The sequence below is a fragment of the Chelmon rostratus genome, chromosome 7 (genome assembly GCF_017976325.1).
Source record: "Chelmon rostratus isolate fCheRos1 chromosome 7, fCheRos1.pri, whole genome shotgun sequence".
NCBI lineage: Eukaryota > Metazoa > Chordata > Actinopteri > Chaetodontiformes > Chaetodontidae > Chelmon > Chelmon rostratus.
Window position 1 is genome coordinate 20,814,269 of NC_055664.1, and position 27,682 is coordinate 20,841,950.

Consider the following 27,682-nt stretch of genomic DNA (forward strand, 5'->3'; position numbering starts at 1 on the left):
CAGAATGGGCTGAGGCATCCTTTGACACTGCCTGCAACAACTGACTTGCAGCAACAGAGATGTGTTGCAGCATTAAGGAAGACATAGAGGGAGCGCATTGCTAGTTAAAATAAAACGGCGTCAGCAGTGAGACGTGAGGAGGCGATCACAGGCAAACTCGAATCAATATCTCCAAGCATGGCTGGCAAAATAAAATAAATAAGTCAAACGCACCTTTCCTTACCGTTTAAAGACAGGTTTCATCCATCTAAGCACACTACAGGCAACAGATGCAGCGCTCAGCAGAAACGAGATGTTATCAGGAGAAAAATAGGGAGGTGCAGCCTCACTGATGTTCTGCTTTAATACAACATGAAAGTCAAGTTTGCAGGGGAATCTGTTGCACATCTGAGCAAAACCCGAGAAGATGGAGGGCATTGTGTACCAGACCTTGAAAAAAAAAAAAAAAAATCTCCTACACAGAGCAAATAATAGTCTGTTTTCGTTGGTGGGTGAGGACCAGGTGCTGTAAGGGAAAGGTGTGTCAGCTCAACAGATTAACACATTAGACAATAACTTGTTTACAAATACGTTTATTTTCAGTTAATTATCACCCAAAAAAAAAGGGAAATACACAAATGCACAAAACAGGCATTGAAAGCATGTACAACACCTTGTATCTACTTAAACAGGATGCAGTACATTTCCCATTAGGTCTGCACTGTGCATGTGTATATGTGCTTATATTTGAAAGTATGTGAGAGACCGAGGAAAAGAAAAAGAAAAAAAAAAGTGGGAGAGTAAACGGTCTTATCAGGGATGTGCAGGTCCAGCCCAGGCATTTTGAGTGTGCTTCAGAAAGTGAAAGGAGTGCTAGCTACCGCGCTGGCCTTCTGCTTACAGCAGCCACCACCCCCCCGTGGCCGCAGCGCACGCAGGAACAACTGGCTGACTTAAGACAGACACAGCGATGATTTCTTCTGTGGCTTACTGACCCACTCTCTGCTCTGCTTCCCCGAATAACAAAGAGGAAAAAAATGGTGTCTGTTATGTTCACCAGCGACAACAAAAAACAGCTTCCAGAATCAGGTCACAAAACATTATTTCACAAAGGAAAAGGTGAACAGTCACAAGTACTCTGAAGATTCACAAGGAAAAAAAAAAACACAAGACTAAACACATTTGCTTTCTAAGCAAAACATACATTTAGAGCTGTTTGTTGGCTTTACAGGAACAAAGGAAAACTTGCAAAAGCAAGCAAAAACCAGAACATCACAAGCTCCTACTGGGCTGCTAGTTTCCTTATGTTCATAATCAACCTCTTACTGTAGTCCTTGTGGTCAACAGGCTTCACGTCCATGACAGTGGCCTTGATCCTGGATTCATCCTGTCAGAGAGAAAAAAAAAATTGTATGAAAATTGGTTTGCACGTGTGCTTGGATTTGAGAGTTTGGTTCAGACTAATTCTCTGGTCATTCCTTAGCCGTGATGAAATGGGCAAGACACACACACCGCACTCCTATTTATTCAATAGAGAACTAATCTACTGGAAATGTACAATATATCGGCACCTTCCGTTCCCCTGTGACAAAGTGAGTTAATGTGAGACGTTTGGACCGAGTGTCTGAATTGTGTTGGCATTCATATCAATGTTTCACGAAAAAGAGGCAGCTTTTAAAGCCATAGCCACCTCCACAGCTGTCTAGACAGGGGAAGGTCATTTCTACCAGGGCCATTATTCTCTGCATTTAAACAGAGGTTACACTCATTTTGTCTCCATTAATCCTCTGCAGCTCAAGTGGGTAAAATGGAAATCCTCTTCTTTTGGATCGGAGCCCACATTCTTTAAGAATAGCCTGCTATAAATCTTGTTGCTTGTTTTTTTTATGATGCAAGAGAGACACAGTTCGGGCATATTATATCCAAAAAATATAAAATCACAGAGAAACTATAGCTTGATACAAAGTGGAATGAACAAGATTGATTTGTCACACTTTACATCAAAACAGGTAAATGAACTTGAGACTACAACTTTGCTAATGCATTTGACAAAGCAACATGGGAAAGATGTTAAAGGCCTCTTTATTGTCCAGTGCAGGGACTATGTGTGGATGCAGGTGGACAGAACTATCAATAACAGTGGTTAAAGGTGCTGTTTGTGACCACGAATAGCACGATGGAGAAATGTTTAATGAGTTTGTTTGTATAATGCAAGCGTGCATGAGCACACACATGCACCTGAGCAACGTGACACACATTCCTGCAGTTCGTAGTGGCCAAAGGCGAGGAGAGGATGGCGAGCTAGGATATAGAAGGATATGAACAGTGCTTTAAACAATGATTTAGAATTAGAAAGAAAGAAGGAAGGAAAGAACGATGAGCTTTGCAAATGTTGTGAGAGAGGAAAGAAAGAAGAGTCAGGCCTCAAGGATACACAATGTGTAACACTGAATATAAACAAACTTTTTTTTTTTTAAATAAGAAACTCCTCAGGGCACCTTTAAGTGTTGTAAAATCGCCGTCTCGGTTTCTAAAAGGTCAAGCATAACTTGCAGATAAAGAGGTGCGTAGCTCTGTGACTTGAATGTGATCATTAGTGCAGGAATCTCAGATGTACCACTTGCTGCTTGTCCAGCTACTTTCACACACTGGGGTTACTTCATATTTAGGCAAGGGTGATTGGAACATGCTCTTCAAAACAAGTGTGCATACACTGTGCTACAAACACACGTTCTCATGCTCCCTTCTGCCCAATGTTGTGGAAGCCTTGAAATTAAATAGATGCACAGTGGAAATAAGACATCTGCAAATTCAAAGTCATAAACCAAGTGATACCAAAAATGTCAGAAAATGTCAACTTACTGCATTTAAATTGTTGATATTAAAACTTCTAATTTGTTTTTAATCAAAAACACAGTAAAATAAGGATTTTCTTCCTTCTACATGAAATGAAGGAATAATAGTAATAAATTACCTCTTGTTTATCTTAAAAAGCGGAATTATGAGGACATGAGACTTTTTTACAGTGTTATTGTGGAAACCTACATTCAATCCTCAGTTGATGAGTGGGTGAGTGAAGTGTGTGTGTGTGCGTGTAAGAAGCCAAAACCACACAGCCAAGTTGAGTTTTCCACACCTGAACAACCTGTGCTGCCCCCCTTCCAGCCACAGCAGAGAGTGTGTACATATGAGAAACACACACACACACTTGTTCTGATGTGACCTTTTTTTTCCTAACAGCTTTAAATTTGGCAGGAACACTTACAGCTGACAACAGCCAAGGAAACCAACCATTTCAAACGTGCGAAACAAGACATTTTGTGTCCTGTGCAGCCTGTGACATTTGTGGCACTGGGAAATAGCAGCAGAGTGAGATCTCTTACTTTCTCTGCGCTACAGAGGAGCTAGCCTGGGTCTGACGGTCATACGCTGTCCCAACTTCAGGACACTTCTCTCCGTGTAGCCGTCGGCCTGTTGGCCATACCACGTTTGCCATCGGAAACTCAAATTAGAAATTAGCTGACCTGCTGGTTGCCCTCAGATCTACATTTCCGTTTGAAACCGGGCCTGCTGTGGTGCAGCGCGGTGCGGTGTGCTGGGCTGAAACGAAAAGCCCTGAATGTTCAATATCCCCGTTTTCATCAGTGTCATCCTTTTGAGACATTTAAATCAGTTACAATGTCTAGACATAGCCCACAGAGACAACGAGGCCTTAATATCGGTGCAACAGTTCGAATATTATAGCTGCGAGCAGACATTCCTGATGTCAGGCGAGTTAACATGAAGACTGTCAAACAGTGGTAACATTTACAGGACTTTGTTTTGACATCAATAACACATTTTATAGTAATGAAGTTATTCATCCACTGAGATATTGAGAGTTCCAGAACAAGTTACCTACACACAATATCTAAATGTCAATATTTTGAATGCCAAAATACAACTTTGATCTGCATGAAAATAATCCCATCATGCATCACGCCCACATGAACCGACTGCACATCACACTGGTTTTGATGAATACGCTGTAATTAATCAGAGTGCTTGATTTAATAGCATCAAGTTAACTATAGCAAGTGCAACGGCTGTTGGTTCTCAAAGGCAACACATGTTTATGCTTAAAATCGCTTTACGCTCATTTATTTAAATATGTTGATGCCAGAATGACATTAATTAATACTGGACGCACTTGAATGTAGTTTTGACTTCATCCTTAATGGGACACGAGGCTCCTTTAACAGCATCTTGGTTTTGCTTTTTTAAGAGCATCATGCTAATGCGAGCTTTGGTTCTGCATGATGTCGAGCAACAAATGCATCACAACACTTAGTTTGATACAAATGTCAAATAAATCTGGACCATTCTTTCATTGTCTCCTATGTAATACAGTGATAAAGTTGTTAGCTGCACTTAACTATATGTAATATAGTGGCCTGCAAGTAAGGATTATTTACACTAATGATCTATAAATATGCATTATTTTCAATTAAAGCAGGCATGTCAAACTCATTTCATAAAGGGCCGTGTGGCTGCAGGTTTTCGTTCCAACCAAGGAGGAGCACACCAGGCTGGAATCAATTAATCAGCTGGTCTGAGTCTTCAGCTGATAACTAAGTGATCCCTTGATGTTGATTGGTTGGCCTGGTGTGCTCCTCCTTGGTTGGAACAAAAACCTGCAGCCATACGGCCCTTTATGGAATGAGTTTGACATGCCTGAATTAAAGGTTTAGTCATTAACATGTAAAAAAAAAAATATGGAAAAAAACCACATCACATTTTGAGTCTTTAAATTGCTTGTTTTGTCTGAACAACAGACCAAAACAAGACGAATTCAATGAGATAAAAGAGAAAAGCAGCAAAATGTCACATTTTACAGCTGGGAGAAAGCAAACTTTTGTTAATTTGCATAAAAAAATAATTATAACTAGATTCTTTGGATTGGCTAATTATCCCTGCTTTAATATCGCATCTGTATGCGTATGACTAAACATCTGACGTCTACCTTCCCAACATGAGGCATAGCCAGGGTGACCTTTAAATGTGTGGTTTAGTGTTTTAATGTCATTATAATGGATAATTTCATCATACTCCTCATGTGACTGCTGCAGGTTCTTGATTGAATTGCAAATGAAGAGTAGAATTTCCTCAGCTCGGCAAAGCTTAAGACTCACTATGATACAACAGGATAAATGAGTGCCATTAACTGTTAAGGACCTGTTTAGTCCCAAATGAAGCATATTCAACATTGTGCACATGACAACATGTGAGGGCAGGGTACAATAACTGGCTTGTAGCATTGAGAAGCAGAAAATAAAGTGAAAGAGGGGCTGCAGGTGTCTCTGTTGAAGGAATATGGAGTTTGGAGGCAGCAGCCAATACATGCTTGTAGCAGTGCCATTGGCAGTTGGGATGCTGCGCTGAATGTGACAGACACAGTGGCCTCTTCTGTGTGTGGAAGGCGGATGCAGCCTCTGGCTCGGCTCCAGACTTCCTGCTCAGAGTCCCAGCTCAATCAATTCTTTTATGTGCTTTCCTCAAAACAAACCTCTATCTGTGTGGCCTACAGGAAATAGTGACCACGACTAATCTATGTGTGCATCCTTCACAAAGACACTGAAAATGAGCAGCATTCTAGGACAAACACTCAGGTTTTTTTTTAAGAGTTGGCTCTGTCAGTCAAAATGAAAGCAGGGTTTCTTTGTTAATGAATGGGAAAACTATCAAAGAGGAATAAAACATGAAGAACCTGTTTATGTGCCATGCATTTTCAGCTTGCAAAGGAATGATGGTTCAGGGAATTGAGGCGGCAGCATTTTTTTCTCGCAGCGTTTAACACAGGCATATTTTCTATTGCATTTCAGCAGTATGGTCCATCTGCAAAGCCTGCTGCAATGACAACAAACCCGCAGGCGTTTTATCAGAAGAATTAGCGCTCCTGCTTTACTTACATTATACGTTTCTAGCTTCACTCTGCTACGGAAGACGAAAGTGTTGAAGTTGGCTTGTTGGAAGATCTCGTCAAAGGCAGCTTCGTTCTGAAATTGAGAAACATTTGATTAGTTCAACTTCAAGACGTACAATATTCATTGAATCAAATGTTAGTCTCGTTGTAGTTTCGAGCACAAAATATATGAAAACACTGAAAATGACTCTGGTGGTTTTCTACGTAATTGTGTCTGAAGGAAACAAAGCACAGTAGGTGTCGTTGGCACAAATCTGTCAATGCAGCGAGAGAGTGACACTGTGACAAAGTCTGAAGCTCAGCTCTTGCCCCGGCCATTTCCTGAGGCCAGTATCATATTGAGGAAGGGAAGTCTCACCGAGTCCTTGAGCTGCCCCAGGTAAGCTGCATTCTGGCCCAGCATGGCTTCTGCACTTTCCTGGAAGCAAGTCACCCACTGGTTGTCTCCGTAATCTGCAATGTTGGCCTGTCAGATAACAGAGAAAACAAAAGGCAAGAGGAAATGGAAGAAATGTTACACACATGCACAACCATACATCTCTGTATTCTTGTCTGAGTGTTGCATAATTTTCGAAAGTTTGACAAAGCAGTTGGCTGGGTGCTTATTTTAACTTTTTAGCACATCTCTGTGCTCTTATGAAATCATTACATCCTCTAATTAGCCCATATCCTGCTGGCAAGCCTGGCAAAACACGCAGAGTCACGGCACACTTGTGATACATACAGGGGAAGCAAATTCACAGCTTATGCTACAGCTTGTGAAGAATAACAATATGTCAACTGGTGAGTGGTACAAAACAAAAGCCGCTTATTTCAGGCCTGGCTGCAGTTGCTCCGTTGCTGACTAAGTGAGTTTTTGCATTCAGTGTTGTTGGTTGCTTTTTTTAAATACTGTTTGTTTGCAAACGAGCTGAGAAAAAGGCTTGAATCTGCATTCCTCCCTGCACTTTCTGTAAAATGACTAATGACGCATCGTTGAAACGGCAGCAATTAACCCGACATAGCTCCCATTTAAACTCAAGTGTAAAAATGTGCTTTAAATGTCTCTAAATTTAACTGCAGAGAGCAGACTGGGGCAATGCTGAGCCACAGGGAGTCGGCCATAAGGGGAGAGAGTGGCTCGAGTCCTGGGAGACGGGAAAGACGAGTAAGGACAGTGAGTCAGGAGAACAGAAAGACAGGGAAATAAGAGGGAGTAGCAGAGGCATCTGCTCAGGACTGAGCAGGAAGAGCAGGCATTTAAGATACGTGCATTAGTGCACATGTTTGTGTGTGAGTGCATGTGCGGCACAGCTGAAAATGAATTTTCGGGAACCCAGTGCTGAGTCACTTACAGAAAGGATGAGGCGGTACTTGAAGTTGGGGAACTCTTTGTCACACTTCTCACAGCGGAACATGCCATTCTGTTGGTCGACCACTTTTTTGTTGCAGTCCTGGCTGGGACAGGCCTGGTAAAGGCAGTTTTCCTTGCGCAGGTACACTATGGTAGCTATGCAGGTGTAGTAGTCTGCCTAAAAGGGAATATAAACAAACACAGTTCTTGCTGGATGCCTTCTCTCTGTCACGAGCTTTTTGTTTTGGATGTTAAACATGTTGACTGTTGGGAACCAGGAATAAAAACAGCATGAAATTAACATTAAGATGACATTTTAAGGCGCATATAGTGGTGTATGTGCACAGGCGGAGAGATTTGTGTAGCAGATGCACAAGTTACACACGCAACCAGAATCCTAATGGCTCCGACACAAATGCAAACTACTGAGGTAGCTGCTGCTTTTGTGGGGAAGAGGCAAACTTAGGGCACCGGCTGCAGATAGACAGCCTTCGGAAAACATTCCTAGTCGGCACGGAAAGCACACAAGCAAGTGGCATGAATTTCACATTGGACAGAAAGAGCTGAGCACCAAAAGATGTGCAATAATGAAGAGATGAAAAGTTTCGACGTGTTTGCAGATGAGTCACATCACCTCTCCTCTTCTGGAAGGGTTTCCTCGTGCAGGGCAGGCCCTATTGCACATGTACAGCTCATTGTTTTAGACAGAGGCTCCCCCCCTGCTAACCTCAGCACTGTGACTACAGAGAGGAGACTGGGCCCCTGCATGCTTTGATAAACACTAAAGGTGCCTGTTCAGGCCGTATGATTTCAGTAGTGCAGAGAACATCGTGGAACAACAGAATTGTGGAATTTGATAATAAAAACAATCACGGAAATTGCCAAAATGTGGACGCAATTTATAAAAATCAGGGTTATTTCACAGCGTTTCAGCTGAAGGGTGTGCAAGCATGCACACACACCTTATGTTAGTAATCTGGACATCCTGATTCATTTCAATGGTAGAACAGCTTTTTCAAACTTACACAGTCTCAAACTCAGTCCAGTCTTAGTACACAGAGGTACTTTGCTGAGTGTTACAACATAATCTTACTAATGTTTCAAACATTTGCTAATGAATTAAACAGGAAAACAATCCCTAAAGTACAGTGAAAATGAATGAAAAATTCTCTCCTCTCTCTTTTCTCTAAGCGCAGACCACTGTGTCTGTATGCGAAGGGCGTTCGCCCCCAATTAACTTCCAAAACAGGACAATTGATATTTTGTGTCAATTTCGACAAATAAAAAGCCCTTAAGAGTGTGGTTAAATGACAGCGACAAAATCAAAGAAAACCCTCCTGTTCCAAGACAATGAGCTGCTGGCGATGTGTTTTTTAATTAGCATTTTGATTTTTACCAAAAACAACCCAGACATCAACCTCCGCTGCTTTTCCAAAAGGGGTCCAATTAATCAAGTAAATACCTCTTCAATTAGCGTGCCACTGAGGGCTGCCACAGTGGGAAGAGGACAGAAGAACTTGTTTCTCGCCGCTGTCACAGGCCTTTACAAATTCAGTGTCAAGCCAACAAGAGGAGGGTGACCACTTACTGTCAGAGAGGGCATGGGGAATGTGCAATGTGGAAACTTGAGATTGTGACACAAAGACTTTGTGACAGGAACAATTAATTGTAACAGACTTCTGTTAGGGGGGGTCTTGAGAGGCCTGACCCACATGCCCCTGTGTTTTGGCATGTCTCGGAGGGGTCGAGGACGGCCTCGGCTCAGCTTCTTTGTCAGCGCCAGGCCTCGTCACACGCCATGCTGAGGAGGAGCAAGAGCCTCCATAGCCCAGGGGTCAATCGTTTCCTCCTGCACGGCGGGGAGCCTGTGCCGGGGGGAGCCGTTCACCTGACAGGGGCGCTAATGGTTACAGTCAGGACTTCGGGTGTGGAATTTAAGAGAAAAGAAAAAGCCTCCGGATGATTGAATTGCTTAATTGGCTCCTCTAAAAGGAAGCAAGGAGGAGGAACAATAAGCCATTCGCAATCTGTGAGTGGGAATCCTGCAGTCCTGACCACAGAGGGGAGGATTATGAGGGCAGCAGAAGCAGAACATGGTAACTCACAGCCTCGAGCAGCAAACAAAAAAAACAAAAACAACATGCAAAAAAAAAAAAAAAGGAAAAACCAAAAACCCTCATTCACCACAACATATTTTTCATTTAATTGGGACTTACAGATAACTGCTGATCCTGTTTAATCCATGTTTTATTGCATTTCTCTTTCTTTGCTCAGAAATTATGGGAACTCAGGTCTTCTCTGAGCTTCTGAATAGAAAGCACACCCCCCCACCTCCAGAGTCGTCCTTTACATCTGGAGCAGAACCATAATCGCTTGCATCTATTAATTGTCCTCATCTTAATGGAATATTTTCATCATGCTGTGATGATTACTAATGTGCAGAGCATGTTAAATTATGTTAAATTCGACAAGTTAAAATCTCTGCACAGGCCACATTATCCACTCTAGACAATTTATACACTGTTAGAAGAATATTCCCCCAACAGCATAAAAAAATCAACACATTTTACTTTCACTTATCTTGAGGTAGTAATTTCATTACAGAGGGCAAAGAATAGAGTTCATGCAATCTTTGTAATCAATACCAGAGATAAATGTGACTTTCACCATGAACATACACTAAGACAGTGAGAGGACACCTCTTGGGGGGGATTCATGAGCAGAAGACGATCAGGCACCTTAGTGGGATGAGATTTAAGTGATTTTATGAGTCAACGATTATGAAGATTCATCACGCTGACTCTCAGCTAAAAGGTACCTTTGCGAAGCAGAGCTGTGAGTGACAAGGTTACACTGCAGCGAGGTTTCCTCGACCTGCAGTGTGTGCCATGAACAAATGCAGTTTGACTGTGAGCACTTTCATACTTGTCGTTTGGCATTCAACACCAGCCTTTCAGTTTGTCCTTGAATATCTTCAAAGAGTCATCCTTGAATAACAATATGTCTGGAGTTACCATATCTTGAATGTTTGAGTGCGCCAAAGGAAAGCTGAGCACGTGTGTACCTTGTCTCCGTGTCCCAGGTGCTCCGTCTTCACGTCAGATAGAGTCTTCCAGTTGGTGTTTCCTCCCCCGCTGCCACCTTTCATCTCCGTCAGGGACTGTCCCTCCATGGTATGGCCCTCCTTGTCGTACCTATGTGAAAGACAACGAATACCAGTCACTGCTGATCTGACGCCAGTCGCAGTGAACTTGTAGGGCTGCACCCAGCAATCATATTCATTTCCCTGATTAATTGTTTGGTCCTTAAAATGTCAGAAAATGGTTTTAAAAAAAAAAAAAAACAAACCCAAAATTCTCAAAATATACGAGTGTCACAATTTCCCACAGCTGGCATATTCCTATTGCATGTTTTGTCCAAAACCAAGATTTTTAAATTATCAAGATCAAGACAATCTGAAAATTGTTTTGTGAGAAGTATTTAAAAAAAAAAGTATTTAAAGGCTGAACCGATGATTTAACAGCTGCAGATTAATATTCTGTTATTAATCAAGTTATGCTTTCAGTTCTATATAGTTTAATAAACCCTACAGCCCACCATCTCATTTATTCACCTAAAGAAATTAATTAAAGAAAGCTGCATTTCATTCATTCATGGTGTTTGTACGCCGAGGCCTAGTTTTGGACCACAGCTTAACGGCTTGATTCCACCGGGCTCTGATGCGTGGCGCTTTTTTTGTCCTCCAAGGAGAGCATTTCAGAAGCAGAGCATTTTCCTTGCCTGATTTTGTTGACTTGCTCAGATATTGTTGATTTATCATTTTTCCTGGATGTTTGTGCTTCCACCATGGGTAAAGTAGGCTACCTAGTTAAACAGTTTCTTTTTTGTCTGTTTTAATTGTGTTAATTGTTGATATACGATCAGGAGTTTGCACAGGGTGTATTATTTTGAAAACTGACAGGATTCTCGATGCTGTTCCTGTGTCTGACTTCCTGTCTGGCTCGATCGGCGCTGTGCTGCTTGGCGTAGCTTTCGTCAAAAATTGAATGGGTGCGTATTCTCCGCGGAGCAGAGCGCACTTCTAGAAACGCACTGCGGGGCTTCCGGTGGAATCACAAGCATTGTCTGGAATCGCGACGAACAGCTCCGGCGGCTGCTTTTCAGCCGGAGCGCAACACAGCCGTGTCCGTGGAATCAAGCAGTTATTCATTTCAGAACATCTGAACCAAAGCAGGAGACGCCATTACGCTGCCATTCATATGGCTGTAAGCAGGATGCATTGAACAGTTATCTTAAAAAAAAAAAATCTTGTTTCAGGCAGCATTCATTCGTGTTTGTCAAAGCAGAGAAAGCTCAGCTGAGACCAAGGCAAGCTGAGAGGCTTGTGAAATGAATCAACAGCAGAGGGACAGATGAGCTGGCCAGGGTCAGGGCTGTTACAGCGATATCAGAAACCCATTTTCGCCCAGCGTTCTCGGTAATTCAGGACAGACAATCGGAAGAAGAAGATGGAAGGCGGGGGAGACAGAGAAGAAAGATGGGTGGAGGTAAAATGCAGTTGAGGGTGAATAACAGTTTAAAATGGTCAGAGATCAATAGATCTTACTAATGTGTTGGCCACAAGGCAGAGGGGGGCACAATAGGGAGGTCATGTTGTAAATACAGCGAGAGCATGCCTCGCTCCTGGAGGCATGACTAATTGAAAATATCCCCATTAACACTTCAGACCGTGGCCAGGGCAACACACGGCCTGCCAATTTCCCACTTGTACTGACAAATGTGAGCAATTCTTCACGGTGACACCAGATTCCACAATTCCTGCGCGGCGTTGCTTTAATTGTTGCGGCACCCAGTTAAGAGCTTGCAAAAAAAAAAAAAAGGATCTCGTTTTCTGTCATGGGGCAACGACTCTCCTAAGGCAGATGTTCTGCAGAGGAGAAAAATGTGTCAACATAGATGGGATGATTAAAAATGCATCGCACTTTGAAAAGGTAAGACCGCAGACGAGCGAGGCGTCGCAGTGTCACGTGGCTGTTCTGGACATCTGATTTGACAAATACCCAAAAGGACTGTGAAATGCTCAACAACATGCCACTGTGACAGTATCCAGTTGCTAAGCTTTATACAGACAGCGAGCACGGGAGCCAGAAATGGCACGGGAGACGGTGATCGTGATGAAGGAGACAAAAAGAGGACAAATTAGACCTGGCAGGAAATGTGCAACAGTCAACTGAAAGCAAGCAGATCCCAGCTCAGAGCAGCGCGCCGTCAGTGAGACAAACTATCTGCAGGAACACTGAGATAGATGACTGGAGGTTGGCAGACACACATGTGCGTGGCATAGACATGTCGAATGTCGGTGTGTCAATGAACAAGGACAGGGCAGGAGCAGAGAGGTGTCAGAGGGAGAGGCACGAGGGGGGGGTGATGGGAAAGTCTAGTAAGCTGTGTTTTCTGCTCCGGGCTAAGACTCTAATGCCTGGGTTGAGAGTGGAGAACACACCGAAAACACAATGACTCTGTGCTGTGTGTGTGACTTGCGGTTAGCCACTTTGTCTGTGGTGAGTGACAAGTGGTCACACATTGAGCGACCGCTAATGACAGAAGGTACTGCGTTAAGTTTATTCAAACATAAACATGGATGAACGCACGTTTTCCGATGTTCTCATTTTGATGTAATCGTAGCGAAGTGTCCGTTTCTCCTCATAACAGACGGACCACACAGGCTGTAATTTTAAAACCATTTGTGTAAGAGAACAGAGTACAGCAATCTAACATTTACATGTCATTCATCCACCACGGGACGGTTCTGCATGCATCAGTGCACACGGCCACAACAGTTGAATTTTAATGAATCTGTCACATACAGAGCTCCAAGCACTTCATGGGCGAACAGAAGATGTTATGCTATAGTATTTTTCTATACGGCAAACTGAACTCCCTGCTAACCTGCTGTTTTGCTGTGTTTCAAACTAAACTTGACCCCAGCACAAAGTTACTAGATAGAGTGACAGTTCACATCTTTGTAAGCTTTATTGAATAAGATTATTTTTAGTTGTTAAAAACAAGGCTGCAGCTACTACTTTCACCTGCCAATTATTTTCCCGATGAATCAATAATGTCTATACAATGTCACAAAATATAATCAGAATTTCCCAAGAACCCAACCTATTAGTACCCAAAGTGCTAGACAAAACCCTTGAGCTCTTGTCAAAAACAAAACACAGCATAGTGCTAATTAAATGGCAGCTCTGTGTGGCACCGAGCAGACCGAGTAATGCGGGAGCCTTAGTTGAAGGGTACTTTGGAAATGGTGACTGAAACGAGCGAGTGCGCAAATTCGGTTTAAAACATTCATTAGGTCAGTTACTAACTCAATTCGGCTAATAACTCCAGCCAGCTCCTCTCCAACTCCACCAGCAGCTCAGCTTGTAATTCTTGTTTTCACATCCAGACAGCACAGTGAAACGTTTGGGTAAAATAACAGTCAGTGACATAATGAGGTATCATATTCACAAGACTACTGTATTAAAGCTTGTTTGCTTCTGGGCCGACATAATTACCGGCCCGACTATGTGCTGCGGTCCGTACATGTGGAAATGCTGGCGTCGTGATAAGGAAGGCGGTGACAATGTCAGCTTGGACTTGTCGGTGGTGCATGTCTGAGGACGACAGCATCGAGCTTTGAGAATAAAGGTGACAGTGTAGTTAGCAGGAAAGTGCCTGTCCTGCCTGACAGCTCGGAAGAAGGCAGCAGCACCATCTCCAAATGTGCTGTTGCCACCTAATGGACAACTGCATCTGCACAGGTAGATGGATCAAAGTGTGAAGTCAGAGTTTTACACTGAACATTTTCACGAGGTGGAACCTGATGTTAGGTTTAACGTCAGGTTGGCGACAAGTAATCTCAAAAAGAGGGCGAGGGCGTGCAGAACATGCACGTTAACAACGCACTAAGACCCCAGATTAATCCAACATCAAGATAATTAGTGCATAGGGCAGCATTCTTATTTATAAGCACACTGGAAAGTGCTGAGTGGCACCACTAATACTCTGCATGAGTTTGAGTCAACAGCCCACCAAGGACAGACTATTCATTTGAGGAAGTCCCAAAGGTCTGCGCCAAAACACAATCAAATTAAGACGCCTCCGCATGAGTAAAACAATGATGTTTCAGCAGGCTTGGCTGTACAGTAAAGGCGTATCTTTGTTTGGCTGAGAGAGAAAAGGCTCAGGGTTCTTTGGCTGGGAGAGAAAACGCGCTGGGTTCTTCTGTGCAAGATTAAATAACTTTAAAAAGATTCATTCAGAGTTTAATTGATTTGCTTCCTTGTTCTGTTTTCCATAATTCACATTTTGGCTTGCAGAACAATCCTTGAGGGACATACTTTGTGGACGGGTACCAACCTGAGACCCAAGCTTATCACCAAAGCACACATTATGTATTCAACAGCTGGCAGTCTTCCAATGAAAACATACTGACAACTTACTTCTCATCACTAGATATCATCTCTGTAAGGCAGCCTTAAAAAAAAAAAACAAAAGACAAATAACTACAGAGGCTATTCTCTCCGTCCTCTTCAAAGCAAGAGGCTGGCTGGGCGACAGCTCTCAGACAAGCTGCATAACGATCTCGTCTACACCACGCTTCTCACTTGGATTGACTTGGATCAAGAGTAATGAGTCAGGTTTGGCCTCCTTCAATCTGTGACTTTTAAACTGTTCATTAGCGGATTCCTGCGAACCTGCAGGTACCCACCGTCCAAAGAGGACCCACGCAAGGCCAAGCTGTCCTCTGTGCTGCATAAACCAACACAAGGATTTAAGGATCATTATTTCTGGCTGTCCAAGTGAGAAGTGATGGGAGAAAGTGGGGAACAACCTTCTGTCATTAAACTAGAGAGAGCAGGAAGTGTAAAAAGCCTGTGCAACAGTGGGGATGTGGAAACGTGATTCAGGACTTAATGGTGTTCAGGTAAAAGAAAGCAGAAGCCCCAGGAGTGGTGCCGATAATGGAGCACTTTCTATCACAATGTGAATATGAAAAAAAGTTCACAGTAGGCAATGAATTGAAGTAAAAATATAAATTCAGAGAAGGCAGAGGTTGGAGCTAAAACTATCATCAAGAAATTACCATGAGCCAAGAGATCTGATTAAAGAGGCACATCTGAGCATATTTTGTGATTTGCCTCTTTCTCACCTGAAAAGCAGTCACATTTCACTGCTCTGATTATGCAGATCAGGTCCTCTGATCGTGTATAAATACTCACCGCCACATTCGTCACGGCGGAAGAAGAGACTGCGCTGCACTTGTCATGAAATAAATGTGTTTATCGTCAGAGAAGAGCAGGCCTGGTATTGGGTGGTAAACAAATGAAGCGCTTTGGACACAATCGATTGGATCTCCGCTCTCAAACAGAGACGTCTGCTCACACGTCAGAGGGGAGGGGCGGACCCGGCCTGTTTAAGTGGGATCTATACTGACGACAGATCGATCAGCGTGTCACGGTGCTGAGTGAGGCGAGTATCTGCCCCCACCTCGGCCCATGTGACCAGCGCATCGTCTATCAATCATACAGCTGTCCCTGTATAAACCTTGACTTCACACCAGGTGACATCTTAGTTTCAAAATAGATTACAAAAATGTCTTATCCTTACCTCTACACAATACATACACATATGGCACTGCATGCTTATTTTTGGTCATGTCGTACACCAGGGAGAGGAAAAAACAGAAGTAACTGAGGAACTGGCACGTGAGCCTGAAGAAAAGATGAAAGCTTGAGCCTTAAATGTTTTTCTCTTCCACTGCGAGAAACATCTTCGAGGAACGGAGTCACATGCCTCAATTCTGCTCGTGCACTATCCTACAAGTGCATTTGGCTCTAGTTCTTCTAATAAATTCGACTGTAATGCAATACGCATGACTACATGTACACGGTTAACCACTGATTTTTAAGAAAAAGGTATCTTGGCTTATTTGCCCATAATGCTATGTGCTCAAATGAAAACAAACATGAGAATATGCGCACGCACGCACGCACGCACGCACGCACGCACGCACGCACGCACGCACGCACGCCAAAAGAAAAGAAATGCTACAATCAACATAATCACACAGAAATGAGTCTGGATTTCATTTCATCTGGAAAGGCGATTAGGGGAGTAAAAAACACATTTCCACAGATTAAGTATGATTTCCATTTATATGTAATGCTTCATTGAGGCACCCCCCACATTGTGGCTAATGGGGGAAAACTAATCTTGATAATGAGAATCAGAGCATGCACTCGTGCAACTTGGGAAATGGAAACTCACTACTTAAATCCTTTCAGTTCTTCAATTTTAACAGTAATACTTGCATCTGAGAAGTTGGATTCCGGGGGGATACATAACAGAAAGCCTTCTGGCATCAAAAATAAACCATGTTTCATACCTACTATAAAGGCACTTTGTCATGGAAATACAGCTGCTCGAACATACATATAAGCAATTTTCTGCACAGCATTATCTATGAACGTCAGGCTCACTTACCAGCCTCTGAGTTTATACGCCTCGGGGATGTCTGGGTTGATCATCAGGGTGCTGCTGAAGGATGCAGAGAGGGATCGGCCTCCAAAGTCTGAAAGTTTTGCCCCCTTAATGGCTACAATGGGCTGTCCAGATCCATCAAACTTCTCTGCCTAGAGATATGGACAGACAATTAAAACTAGGAAAATTAAAAAAGGAAGGAAGAATGTAGTGGTGCTTCGAGTTAAACATCAACATGCTTAGAGGCTCAGTATGCCGATGCTAACATGCTGTTAATTAGCAGGTATGATGTTCACCATCTTGGTTTATCCTGTGACTTGGTAATGAGCATGATTAGATGATGAGAACATGAATGTCTGCACCAAATATCATTGCAAAGCTGTCGAGATATTTAAGTGAGAATGCAAATGTGAAAATTCAGAGGATCGCCAAAGTCTGCAGGATTTATCATCTGGAACCATTAATGTCTGAACACAAGTATCCTTAATTTATCCAAGATATTTCAGTCCGAACCAAAGCGGTGGGCCGACTGAGCGACCAAAAGTCAGACCACTGACACCCGTAGAGCGATGCTGCTGTGAACTACAACACAGTTTTTTGTTATTTCAGCTCCAAAATGGCTGTTTTAAAATATTTCATGTTTACTTGGTTTTCAGGTTCAGAGCTTTTCAGTGCTCTTTATCATAATAACCTGAGGACACCAACAGAGTAAAAAAACAACTGTGAGAGGACGAGGGCAGCAGCAAAGCCCTCAGAGATTGGAGAAGATCCAACACTAGCTTTCTGGCATAGCCATTGTTCTTTATAAACTATACATCTTGTGTGCCTCAGCAAGTCCCTCTGGAAAAGGGGTATCTGTCGAACAAACAAACAGGGAACACTGTGCTGCTTGTCAGGAGGAAAGAAATGGTGGCGAACTCAGCGCAGTCCCTCTGAGCCACAGGTAAAAATCAACTGCAGTCGGACAGTTACTTCATCACCCTGTGACAGGGAACTTAGCCAACCACATTCGCCTCATTCAACACTGTACCTGCTGTTTTCCTCCTTTTCTCAAGCTGCTCAACATCAGCAAAATGTGTTGAACAACCGTCTTAATTAACACCTTTCAGACAGTCCTGTCAAAATCTGGAAAAGGTAGCATTTATTTCAGGTGCTCATGTCACTGTGTCCATCCCTGAATGTGTGATCCAACTATAGCGTAGCCTCAGTCGTTCATGGTCACCCTCCTACATCTAATGAAAAAAGGTCTTAAGGTTTAAATAAGTCATGTAATAAATTATAATAAAAAGCCCCAGACACAACATCTCTACTTCATTACACCTTTTACTCTCCGTCTAATGTCTGTACTCACTTCCTCTCCCCACAGCGTGACAGCCACCACCTTCCCGGACATGTCCATCAGATTGACCGTCCTCTTGGACACCTCTCTGTTGGTCTTGGTGGTGAGGCGGGTCACGTCGTCCACATCCTTACACACGCCGATCACATCTGTAACGAAAAAACATGAATCAGTGTTGCACTTTAGCAGCGGACACTGGATCTACCGTATTTTCCACACGGTAAGGCACACCGGATTATAACGCGCACCTTCAATGAATGGCCTATTTTAAAACTTCTTTCATATATAGGGCACACCGCATTATAAGGCGCATAGAAAGAAACCCGCACTGTGGTGTCAGGGGTTGCGATATGCATCCATTAGATCAGACCCGCGGCTCCTGAAAATAATTAATGACCATTTATTTAAAATGTATTTTATTTTAGTTTGTTCGTTTTGAAACAAATACCGCTTATCCTGCGTAAAGATGCAGGTGACGGCGCACAGCGCAGATGTGCAGACGCTGTGCGCTGAGGTTCAGGAGCAGAAATCACATTAACCATGTTTGATTAATATTTTAATTGCATATTATTTAGCACATATTCATATTTTTTCATTGTTCAGTGAAACAGTCATTTTATTATTCAGGTTGAAAGCTGACTGCACGCGCCAGTAAAAGGATGACGGCACGCAGAGAGTGGAATACCACTGTTACTTCGGCCACGCCCCCTGACTACAATAGCCTTAATTAACCAATAATGATCCATATAAAAGGCGCATCGGATTATAAGGCGCACTGTCGGTTTTTGAGAAAATTAAAGGCTTTTAGGTGCGCCTTATAGTGCGGAAAAAACAGTATTTTTCTATTTCTGCTGCTGATGAGGTCTGAGTGCTTGATGAGCAGAGTCGAAGCAGCAGGCGAGCGGCAGAGGGGTGGGTGAAGTCAGAGGTGGAGGCATGCTACATTAAGGCAAGGGTGTAGACTTAAATATAATAAAATGTAAAGCACGAAGGGATTTTTTCTTTTTATGTATAAAACTTCTAAACATGAAATTTGAAGACCAGAGTTGAGTTTTTAGGGGTTTAATCAAGTCCTGGAGAGGAACTTTGAGATTGCATCATGTACAGCATGTGCCATTCTTGAGAAGACCATATGGTTTAATTTTCTAGACCAACAGGATTGTTCCCACACATGCACATCATAAATATTGATTGTGGTGTTAGCGTCTACAGGTCACTCTCGGTCCCATGGTTTCCGGCACAAATTGGCTCTTGGGAAATAAGTGATTCATCCCTTTCACATCAGGTGTAAGGTCACCGGCCTGCGTACCAGGAATTGACATCCATTATGTACGAGAGAAGCCATGAAATAGGCTTTAATTGTTTCCACCAATGCACTCCAGGCATACTTTGTTGAGCAATGCAGTCGAGCATAATAGATGCAGAGCCATTTATCTGTAAAAGTGTGAGAGTGGCAGCGCCAACATTACTCATAAACTACAGTACAAACCCCCGGCCCCACTGAGTAAAGGGATTTTAAATGCATTTAAGCATGATGAACAAAACTAACGTTTGATGCCAGCTGCTATGTGGGAGAGAAATTACTCAAACAGCAGTACAAGCTGCAGTCTTCATTAAAAGAAGTACAAGCAGACTCCTTATTATTACTTCATTTTACCTGTGACAGCAGGTTCTCGTTTTCTCATCGGCTCTGTCATAGGGCCCAAAGTCAATCTGCACTACAGGCTATTACTGTCATCAGTGTTATTAATACCACTTTTATCTCTCTGCTCGTATACTGTAATTACCTCAACCTCCCAGCATATCCGGCTCTACTTTCTGGGACAAACTCTATGCGCTTCTTTTGATAGCTCATTATTAGGTGGTTGGGAACAGCTCAGTAGGAGTTGGGCTCTGAGTATCGGTTGGTTGGTTTGTGCTTTTTCGCAGTGCACTGGAGAGAATTAGGATATGTTTAGGCCTCGCAGAGCCTCACCCCCCTCATAAAAATTAAAACAATGTGTACTTGCACACCAGGAACAGAGGACACAAGCATGAGCTACCTGTACACTTCAGCGCAGGGTACATTCACTGATGCAATGACACTATGGCTCCCCTGTGCACTGCTACACAACTCTGCCCTCTGTACATTTGTTGAGGGCACAGAACACATCACAGTGTGATATCATCATCACAGCTAATGTCTCATAAAATGGGTTGGCAAAACATGGCCACCATTCAAAGTGGAAAAACTGCTCATACCAGACGGATCATCCCGCTGCAACGATGCAGCATGGGAACAAACGGAGCCTGAAGCTCTGCCCTGAAAGGGTTTACAAGGCTTCACTCTGAGCTACAGACATGACCACAGGGTCTTCCCTGGATTTTCTTGTGACAATAGAGGCAAAGGCTGCAGAAGAAGATCTTTCCAATGTGTCCAGTGAATAGATACCAACAGGTGGGTCATATGACATGGAAGCCATTGGAAAAAAACAGTAATTTATTGGTCCCAAAGTGAAACCCCTGTGGTTAAGAGCGAGGGCCCAGAGGTGAGATGACGCTATATCCTGAGTGAATGTCTGTCGAATATCCACCAAAAAATTAACTTCACTGCGGTGAATTTCTGCCTTCTAAATAATCTGACAAGCACTGGCACTCAAAAAGCAAGCTGAGGTTTAATATTCACAGTCCTATTTACTCCTGCAGAAATGGTAAATGTGTCATTCCCTCCCCTTACCTCCACATTCAAGTGCTGCATGTAAGTCATATAAAGCAACTGCTGACAAAAAGGGACAAAAATCCTTTGGTTTTTGTTGGAATTTTCGACAAAGACTGTGGTCAATAATAACGGAGGCCTATCTTTCAGTTAGATTGAGATAAATTAGAGACGACCCTGACACAGTGTGCGGTAGGACATGCCGGGTTTCTCAAATAGCAAAAGTCGAATCAGTCTCAAGTCATTTTTGGTCTAACTAGTTGCTTATATACAATATTTTATACCGTTAGATAAGACTTAGTTTAGGCGTTGGGGCAGAGGAATAAATGGGGCTTTAGCTGAGAGGCCCATAAAGTCGGCTACAGAGACAACAAGCCGAACAGGGATGAACAGATCCAATTTCTTTATTCCTCTAACAAATATTCCAAGCTGTTAGAACTGAAGGCTAGCTTTATTTAACATCTCACATAGGCGTTGAATGTTTTATTCAGCTCTTGTCTTTGTTACAGTATTGAACTTTGAGGGGTTTAAAGCTGACAGTTTCAACCTGGATCAAATAATACTTGAATTGTTGTATAGTTGACTAATTTTCCTGAAGTCCTCATGCTTGATGTCTTGAAGATGTCTGCACAATTTTTGTTGATTAAATTTCGGGGCTATGCATAGGGCTTTTAGTCTTGATAGTATGCCATGTGTTTCTATATGTTGTTATGCTGCAGGCCTGGTCCAGGAACATAAGAAACTGGGAAACGATCACATCTGTCTGGGGATTTTACGACACAGGTTGGGTTCAGAAATGGCTCTGTGTGTGTGTGTGTGTGTGTGTGTGTGTGTGTGTGTTACTCATGCTCCTTACCAACAACAGCATCTTTTTCTCTGCTCTCCAGATCAGCAATAGAGACAAAGTCACACTGCACCATGGGAACATCACAGCTGTCCTCACAGGGGATGACAGTGGACTCTCCATTGAGTGTCATCTCATAGTCATTCTTCACTGATGTGTACTGCTTGTTGGCGATCTTCAGGGAGCACTTGGAGATGTAGTAGACCTGGCCCGTACAGATGGATGAACCACGTGTTAATCAGAGATCTGGGGAGCATTTCACCTGACTGAATGGTGCAAACAAGATACGACTTCAGACAGTCGGGGGGGATCAACAAAGGCTGGCAGATGATCATAAGCTGCTTATTGTATGGGTACAGTGTAGCCAGATGACTCATTCATAGTCTCCGTGGTTTAACTCACAAAGTACTGTCAGCTGTTGCTAGAACAGTATGCGGCCAAATCCGTCTTTAACAGGACTGTGAAAGACAGTTTTGGCAGATAATTGGGACATAGTGAATCATTATCTGGAGGAACGCCTCACCTTGCCAACCTCAATAAGGCTGTAGAACTTGTCCACCTCTTGGTTGAAACCAGTCACTCGTATCTCTCCCTATAATAGAACATAAAATTTGAATAAGATATTACAGACGGTCAGGGACCATACTCACTTGATCTCTTGTAGGTTATTTACATAAAATAAAAAATGCGGGACCACAATAACACTCACACTCTCATCCACAATCTCCATGGAGAAGAGTTTGCCATCACCGCGAGAGTTGCTCCACGTACGGATGCTGCTCTTGTTGGTTACACGGGTGCGGATGGTCCACCTGTCAGACATAGACAAGTCCACTAATGTCAGTGTTCATTTATAGAGCACCTCATGGACCCAGACTGTAACCCTACATACATATTTCATTCTTTCATTCATTCATCCACCAACACACCCTTTAATAATCTGCCCTCTGGTGGCCTTTTGCATGAATGGCAATGTGTAAAGACCATCACATGACATGCATCATTTACTCGCCCCCACTTCAACAGGCTTCCCAGGAATGTTTCGATTGCTCACAGGAGAGAAAGCGCAGGTGTAGCTGATGGCATTAACCATGGCTCTGTTACATTAAGGCATGCCAGGAAGTCAGCAGCATTTGCCCTGCGCTGGCTCTCTTCAGCAGAACGCAATGTTATCAGTAACACCTGTGTTTGGCAAATCCACACATCCTCTGTGAGACAGGCCTGTACTGTTCAATTGTGGAAGCAAAGAGCAATTATGCTGTTTGTGCTTCTGGTGGGACTGTGAAACAGAGGAAAGGTCACAGCGGTTTTCTTCTGACTGTTTTTCAGGCTTTCACCAAACAGCCAGTATCATACACACCGCTTCAGACGCCATTGTTTAAGATTCTTGTTCCCGCAAGTCGGTCCCTGGCACCCTCTTCCCGATGACGTCACGGAGGTCATGAAAGACGGCAAGCTACGATTGGTCAGGGACCAACATATCATCTCTCGATTAAATCAACAATTTCTGTCTCTAATCTGACAGTGACGACCAAATATTATATAGTCTGAAATTGGCATTATGATTATCATTTTATTTCTATATGTTCTACTTAACATTTGCATTTGGCATTAACAACTGCAGTCTGTCAGAGTTTAAAAATCTAAAATGATATATCAGCTGTTTTTAATACATACAACAAACATTATTGAAGGATAAAGTTCGAAAACGCAGTTGCAGTGCTCACTAGTGGACAAACGACAGAGATCGACTTCGATCATATCGTCTTTGCCATTTCTGTTCTCCTCTCTTGTTACTTCGGTCAACATGCACACCAGTGCAATGCTGATACAGCAGAATAGAAAGCTTCACATATGTTATCCCTGTGTCAGGGCTGTTGCATAGAATCACATTAGGTCATATTTGTGTTCCTGATATTGTACCTACCTTCTGTTGCTTCACCGTGCAACACTTCACATGGTTTTGCTGATGCATTGCAGGTTTTTGTGGTTACTGTACAAATATACAACATTTTGACATGACATTTCTCACCGACTAGGAAACAGACTCACTTGGACTGGTAGGGGTTGAGGCTGGCGATGGGTACAACTTTGGAGCTGCCCCCTGGAGTACTGGGCATGGCAGATGGGGCCTTCTTCCCAAAGTCCTTAGTGAAACCTCTGTTCACTGCTGGAGGAATGAAGAGAGAAATAAATGATCCATGAAGAGCAGTGATGGAGAGAAGTCAAGAGAGAGGCACATGCATTATTCATCAGAGACGAATTACAAAAATCCAATTTCTTTGGATTGCAACTGCTTGATCACTGTAATTATCTCACTTCATGAGGGAAGTTTCATCAAAGAAAAGCCTAATGACTTAAAGAAAATTTACCGCTGTTGACTCTTGAGTCGAGCAGGAGGAAAGACTCGAGCAGGAAACAAAAATCTTGTCAAAGCGAGTTGTTGGAGATGTATGAGCCAGCATTTCGGCGAGAAGGATGATTCACATGTCACAGAATCAGGGCAGAGTGTGAAATGCTATAACAAACTGGAGCAGCTCTACCCCAGGAGAGCAGCGCTGCCTGACTTTGAGATTTTCCATTTGAACAAGCGCTGCACATTTGATTTGTGTGCGTCTCACGCGGAGGATTAGAGTTCAAAGTGTCCACTTAAGTCCTCCTACTTTGCCAACCACTGCACTTCTGGTAATTAAGCCCCCAGATCAAGTAGCACATACAGAGAAATGAACAATGACTGTGCCGATGAGGAGGGTGCTTGCCACAACTTCAATTCCCACACGGCAGATTAGAGGGATGAATACCTGCTATGACACACGTTGGAAGACAGCAAAACCCTTCTGACAGCTGAAATGCACATCTCTCCTGGTCCAAGCTCTGCTGTGATCCACCACTTACCGTTCACATGAACAACTGTTTGAAAAATAAGTCTATTTGTTCGTGGGGGTTAATACACTCCCTCCAGGTAACCTGTGTTGCTACCTGTTGGTTTGTTTGTGTATTCTACTGTGCATTTAAAAAGAGAGTTATGCTTGACATGCACAGGCAGAGACAGCTGCCTTTCACCACAAGCTCACAGTTGTTAAAAGTTTATGATACCAAGCGTTCACATGAAAAAGGAGACACTCTGTGCCAGTAACACTACGAAAAAAACTCCTGAAAAGGGTTTAAAAAGGCTAAAATTGAAAACGTTTCTCAAAGGGGCTGTCAAAATTACTTGTGTCCTGTAAATCTGTGGGTCACCCAAATTATAGAAAGCAGTAGGGAAATGGCGCCATCTGGTGGTTATTTATGAACTATTTGTGCACAGTGTTTTTCCACAAAATGTGAAGTCTGAACGAGTGAAGATAAAAACTTGCACTCACCTTCATTTCTGTTTTGTGGCTGTAGCGGAGGGCGGATTTCAGGGTTTGCTGCAGACTGTGGGCCTTTAGTCTGACCTGCAAGGAAGAGCTGACATTAATATTAACCTGCAGTGACACTGTGAACCATTATGTATGACTGACAATACCAGTCTCTCTTTATAAGCATATTCACTGCTTCAAAACAATCATTAATTATTCAGAAAGCAGCAAATATCATGAAACGTGTTTTGAAGCCTTACCCTCAGTGTAAGGGGTGGGGTCACCTATTCTTCCAGCAACATCTTCAGCAGCTTTGATGACATCAATTTCCAGAATGATCACCACCCGTCTGTAGTAAGACACCACCATAAACCGCAGAAAACTGCTTAGTTTTGGAGGAGAGTTCTTAAATATGCTCACAGTTATCAACACATTTATGCAGACTGTAGGCAAAGTCTGGATATGATAGATAAGAAATGTACAGAAAAACTGCATACCGTCCATCCTTCAGTATATTAGTCACATGCCTCTTCAGTACGCAGATGCAGTTTGGGGCCAGTCTGTTCTCTTCAGCCATGTAGTTCAGCTGAGTCGAGAGCATGAAGGCTGCAAAGGCGTAGAAAATTGAGAAAAGAGAATCACACAGGGGCAGCACAGGTTCATTCACTGCAGGGCTCTTGAGAATAAATGCTCCTAAAAACAACCCCACATCCATCTGGTATTCAGTGTCTCATAGAAAAGAAAATCACCACACATGCTTCTACAAAAGCCAATCAACCCCCTGCACACTTGTCGGGCACCAGTCATTTAAATGCCAACCACATTAACCTTTTAATGAGATAATGCAGTATGTATTAAGGAGACTTACAATCCAGAAAAACTCTAAAAATATGGTTTCCTGCCTGTATACTGGAAACCATGTTCAGATTTAGCAATAAACAATTAAAAATCTAATCTAATTATCAGTCACTACAAATAACAATAATTTGCTGTAACTTATTTCACACATCACAACATCCTTTGGATCCAAATCTGCTTTCCTGCTTCGACAGTTGTGTCAGAGAAATATGTACTCACAGGACAGAGTGTGCCGTCCATCACTCATCATCACGCGAAAGCGAGCTGGACCATTTCCTCCCTCTATCTTGCGAATGTTCTGAAACATATGACACAATGAAAGCGAGACCGATCAACATATTCAAAGAACAAGATTTGTCTTGCTACATATTATGTTCGTCCGGTTGTGTGAACCTGCGTCCTATGACAACATATGTTTTAGATAGTTTTGTTGTGTGGTACGTTCAAAAATTAAAGTACAAAGTAGCTATTTTGTTTTGTAAATACAATTATCCAAGCTCAACCTCTCATCATGTTAGGATCCGTCTCTCCTCCGCATTTTGAATTATGAGTAGTGTCTTGATCTTTTTTTTTTTCCAGCACCCTGAATAGGATCCAGCTTTGGTTTACAGAAGGCTTCCCAAATTTGATTCTGACAGATTGTTGACTGTTGATCAAATGTATGTGCATGTGTCAATCTTTATTGTTGCCAAAAACAGGAAAAGAGAAGTCAGCAGTGATAATAGGGGCTGTAACATTGAGGAAACACCGTGTGATCCTGGTCTGTTTTTGCTACTCACCACCAGCTGAAGCATTGCGTCGCTGCCACCGGTGCCATTTGATAGAGCCTACAAACACAAATCGCCAGTTAGCTTAATTTGCTCTCAAGATCGATATTTGATCCAATTTCATCTGAAACAACTTGGAAAATTACTAGTTTTCCAGAAGCTACTAACTCTACTTTCATATCTAATGCTAACTTAGAGCCACATTTCTAACGTTACTGTGCCTGACAATAATGTTAGTAAGCTAACACCTTTAAAAAAGGCAACGTTACAAGCGTTAACAATACTGCTAATATTACATTAAGCTAGCGTTGGTTGGCTTTCGTGTTTTTTTGGTCATTCAGTTACAGGGTGTGTGAATGCAAACAAATGACTGCTAGCTAACACACGCCAGCTGAACAAAAGCTGCACTTCAAACTGCACAAAATCAACTTTAACGTTTTAAAAATCGTGTTTTAGCTAATTAGTTATTCTGAAAAGATAAACCTTACCTCTATCGCACCCTCTGAGAGCTTCGTCATGTCTGTGAGGTGGTGATTTAGCGATAAAAATAAAACTTTAGTGAAATGTTAGATAGACAGACAACGCTTTGCATCTGCCGCTGACAGTACTTTGTGAATTGTGGCGTTGGCGCCAACAGCTTGGACAAACGCGCGATGTTGCTTCAGTTTCCGCTTCCGCTCACCGTTCTGACTTCAGTTTGTAGCCTGTCAGCACCGTGAATATGAATGCCTGGTGAACTCTCCAAAACTGACCGGAGACCAGTTGCATGAATATCAGCGCCAAACACAACGTGACGTCAGGCGCTTACTGTGATGCGTTCCATGGAAATGGGAGATTTTAAACTCCACCATAGCGTTTTTTTTTTTTTTCAATGGAGCTAAAGCAAACGTCGGATGGCAGTATTTGTGAAATTATGAGTTTAATACCTTTAAAGTTATGGTATAGTGGATGTTTTTTCAACGTGGTCATCACACTAATAGACATCCAATGACCATTCACACACCGTTTTTGACAAAGTCATCCATGAAGTATC

General features: G+C 42.7%; 1 protein-coding gene across 2 annotated transcripts; it reads right to left on the minus strand.

Moving 5' to 3' along the window:
* Positions 1–554: 554 nt before the first annotated feature.
* Positions 555–27,259, minus strand: rpa1 (replication protein A1). Of its 2 annotated transcripts, none has more exons than XM_041940532.1 (17): positions 27,138–27,259; positions 26,662–26,709; positions 26,102–26,180; positions 25,522–25,630; positions 25,285–25,373; positions 25,046–25,120; positions 23,736–23,850; positions 22,393–22,495; positions 22,207–22,275; positions 21,696–21,888; positions 18,157–18,293; positions 16,809–16,957; positions 10,339–10,468; positions 7,276–7,452; positions 6,300–6,407; positions 5,928–6,014; positions 555–1,366 (listed from the first exon to the last, which is right to left on the minus strand). In XM_041940532.1, exons 1-17 carry the CDS (start codon positions 27,165–27,167, stop codon positions 1,262–1,264), a joined length of 1,803 nt encoding a protein of 600 aa, XP_041796466.1. In that variant the 5' UTR covers positions 27,168–27,259; the 3' UTR covers positions 555–1,261. The 2 variants fall into 2 exon arrangements, with proteins under 2 accessions (XP_041796466.1, XP_041796465.1); XM_041940531.1 differs by having other exon boundaries at positions 23,736–23,853.
* Positions 27,260–27,682: the final 423 nt, after the last annotated feature.

Coding starts and splice junctions, on each gene's coding strand:
- rpa1 (XM_041940531.1), bottom strand. CDS start 27,167: ATGACGAAGCTCTCAGAGGGTGCGATAGAG. Junction 26,181..26,661: donor ACGCAATGCTTCAGCTGGTG/GTGAGTAGCAAA, acceptor CATATGTTTCAG/AACATTCGCAAGATAGAGGG. Junction 16,958..18,156: donor TCACGCTGTGGGGAGAGGAA/GTGAGTACAGAC, acceptor CCATATCTCTAG/GCAGAGAAGTTTGATGGATC.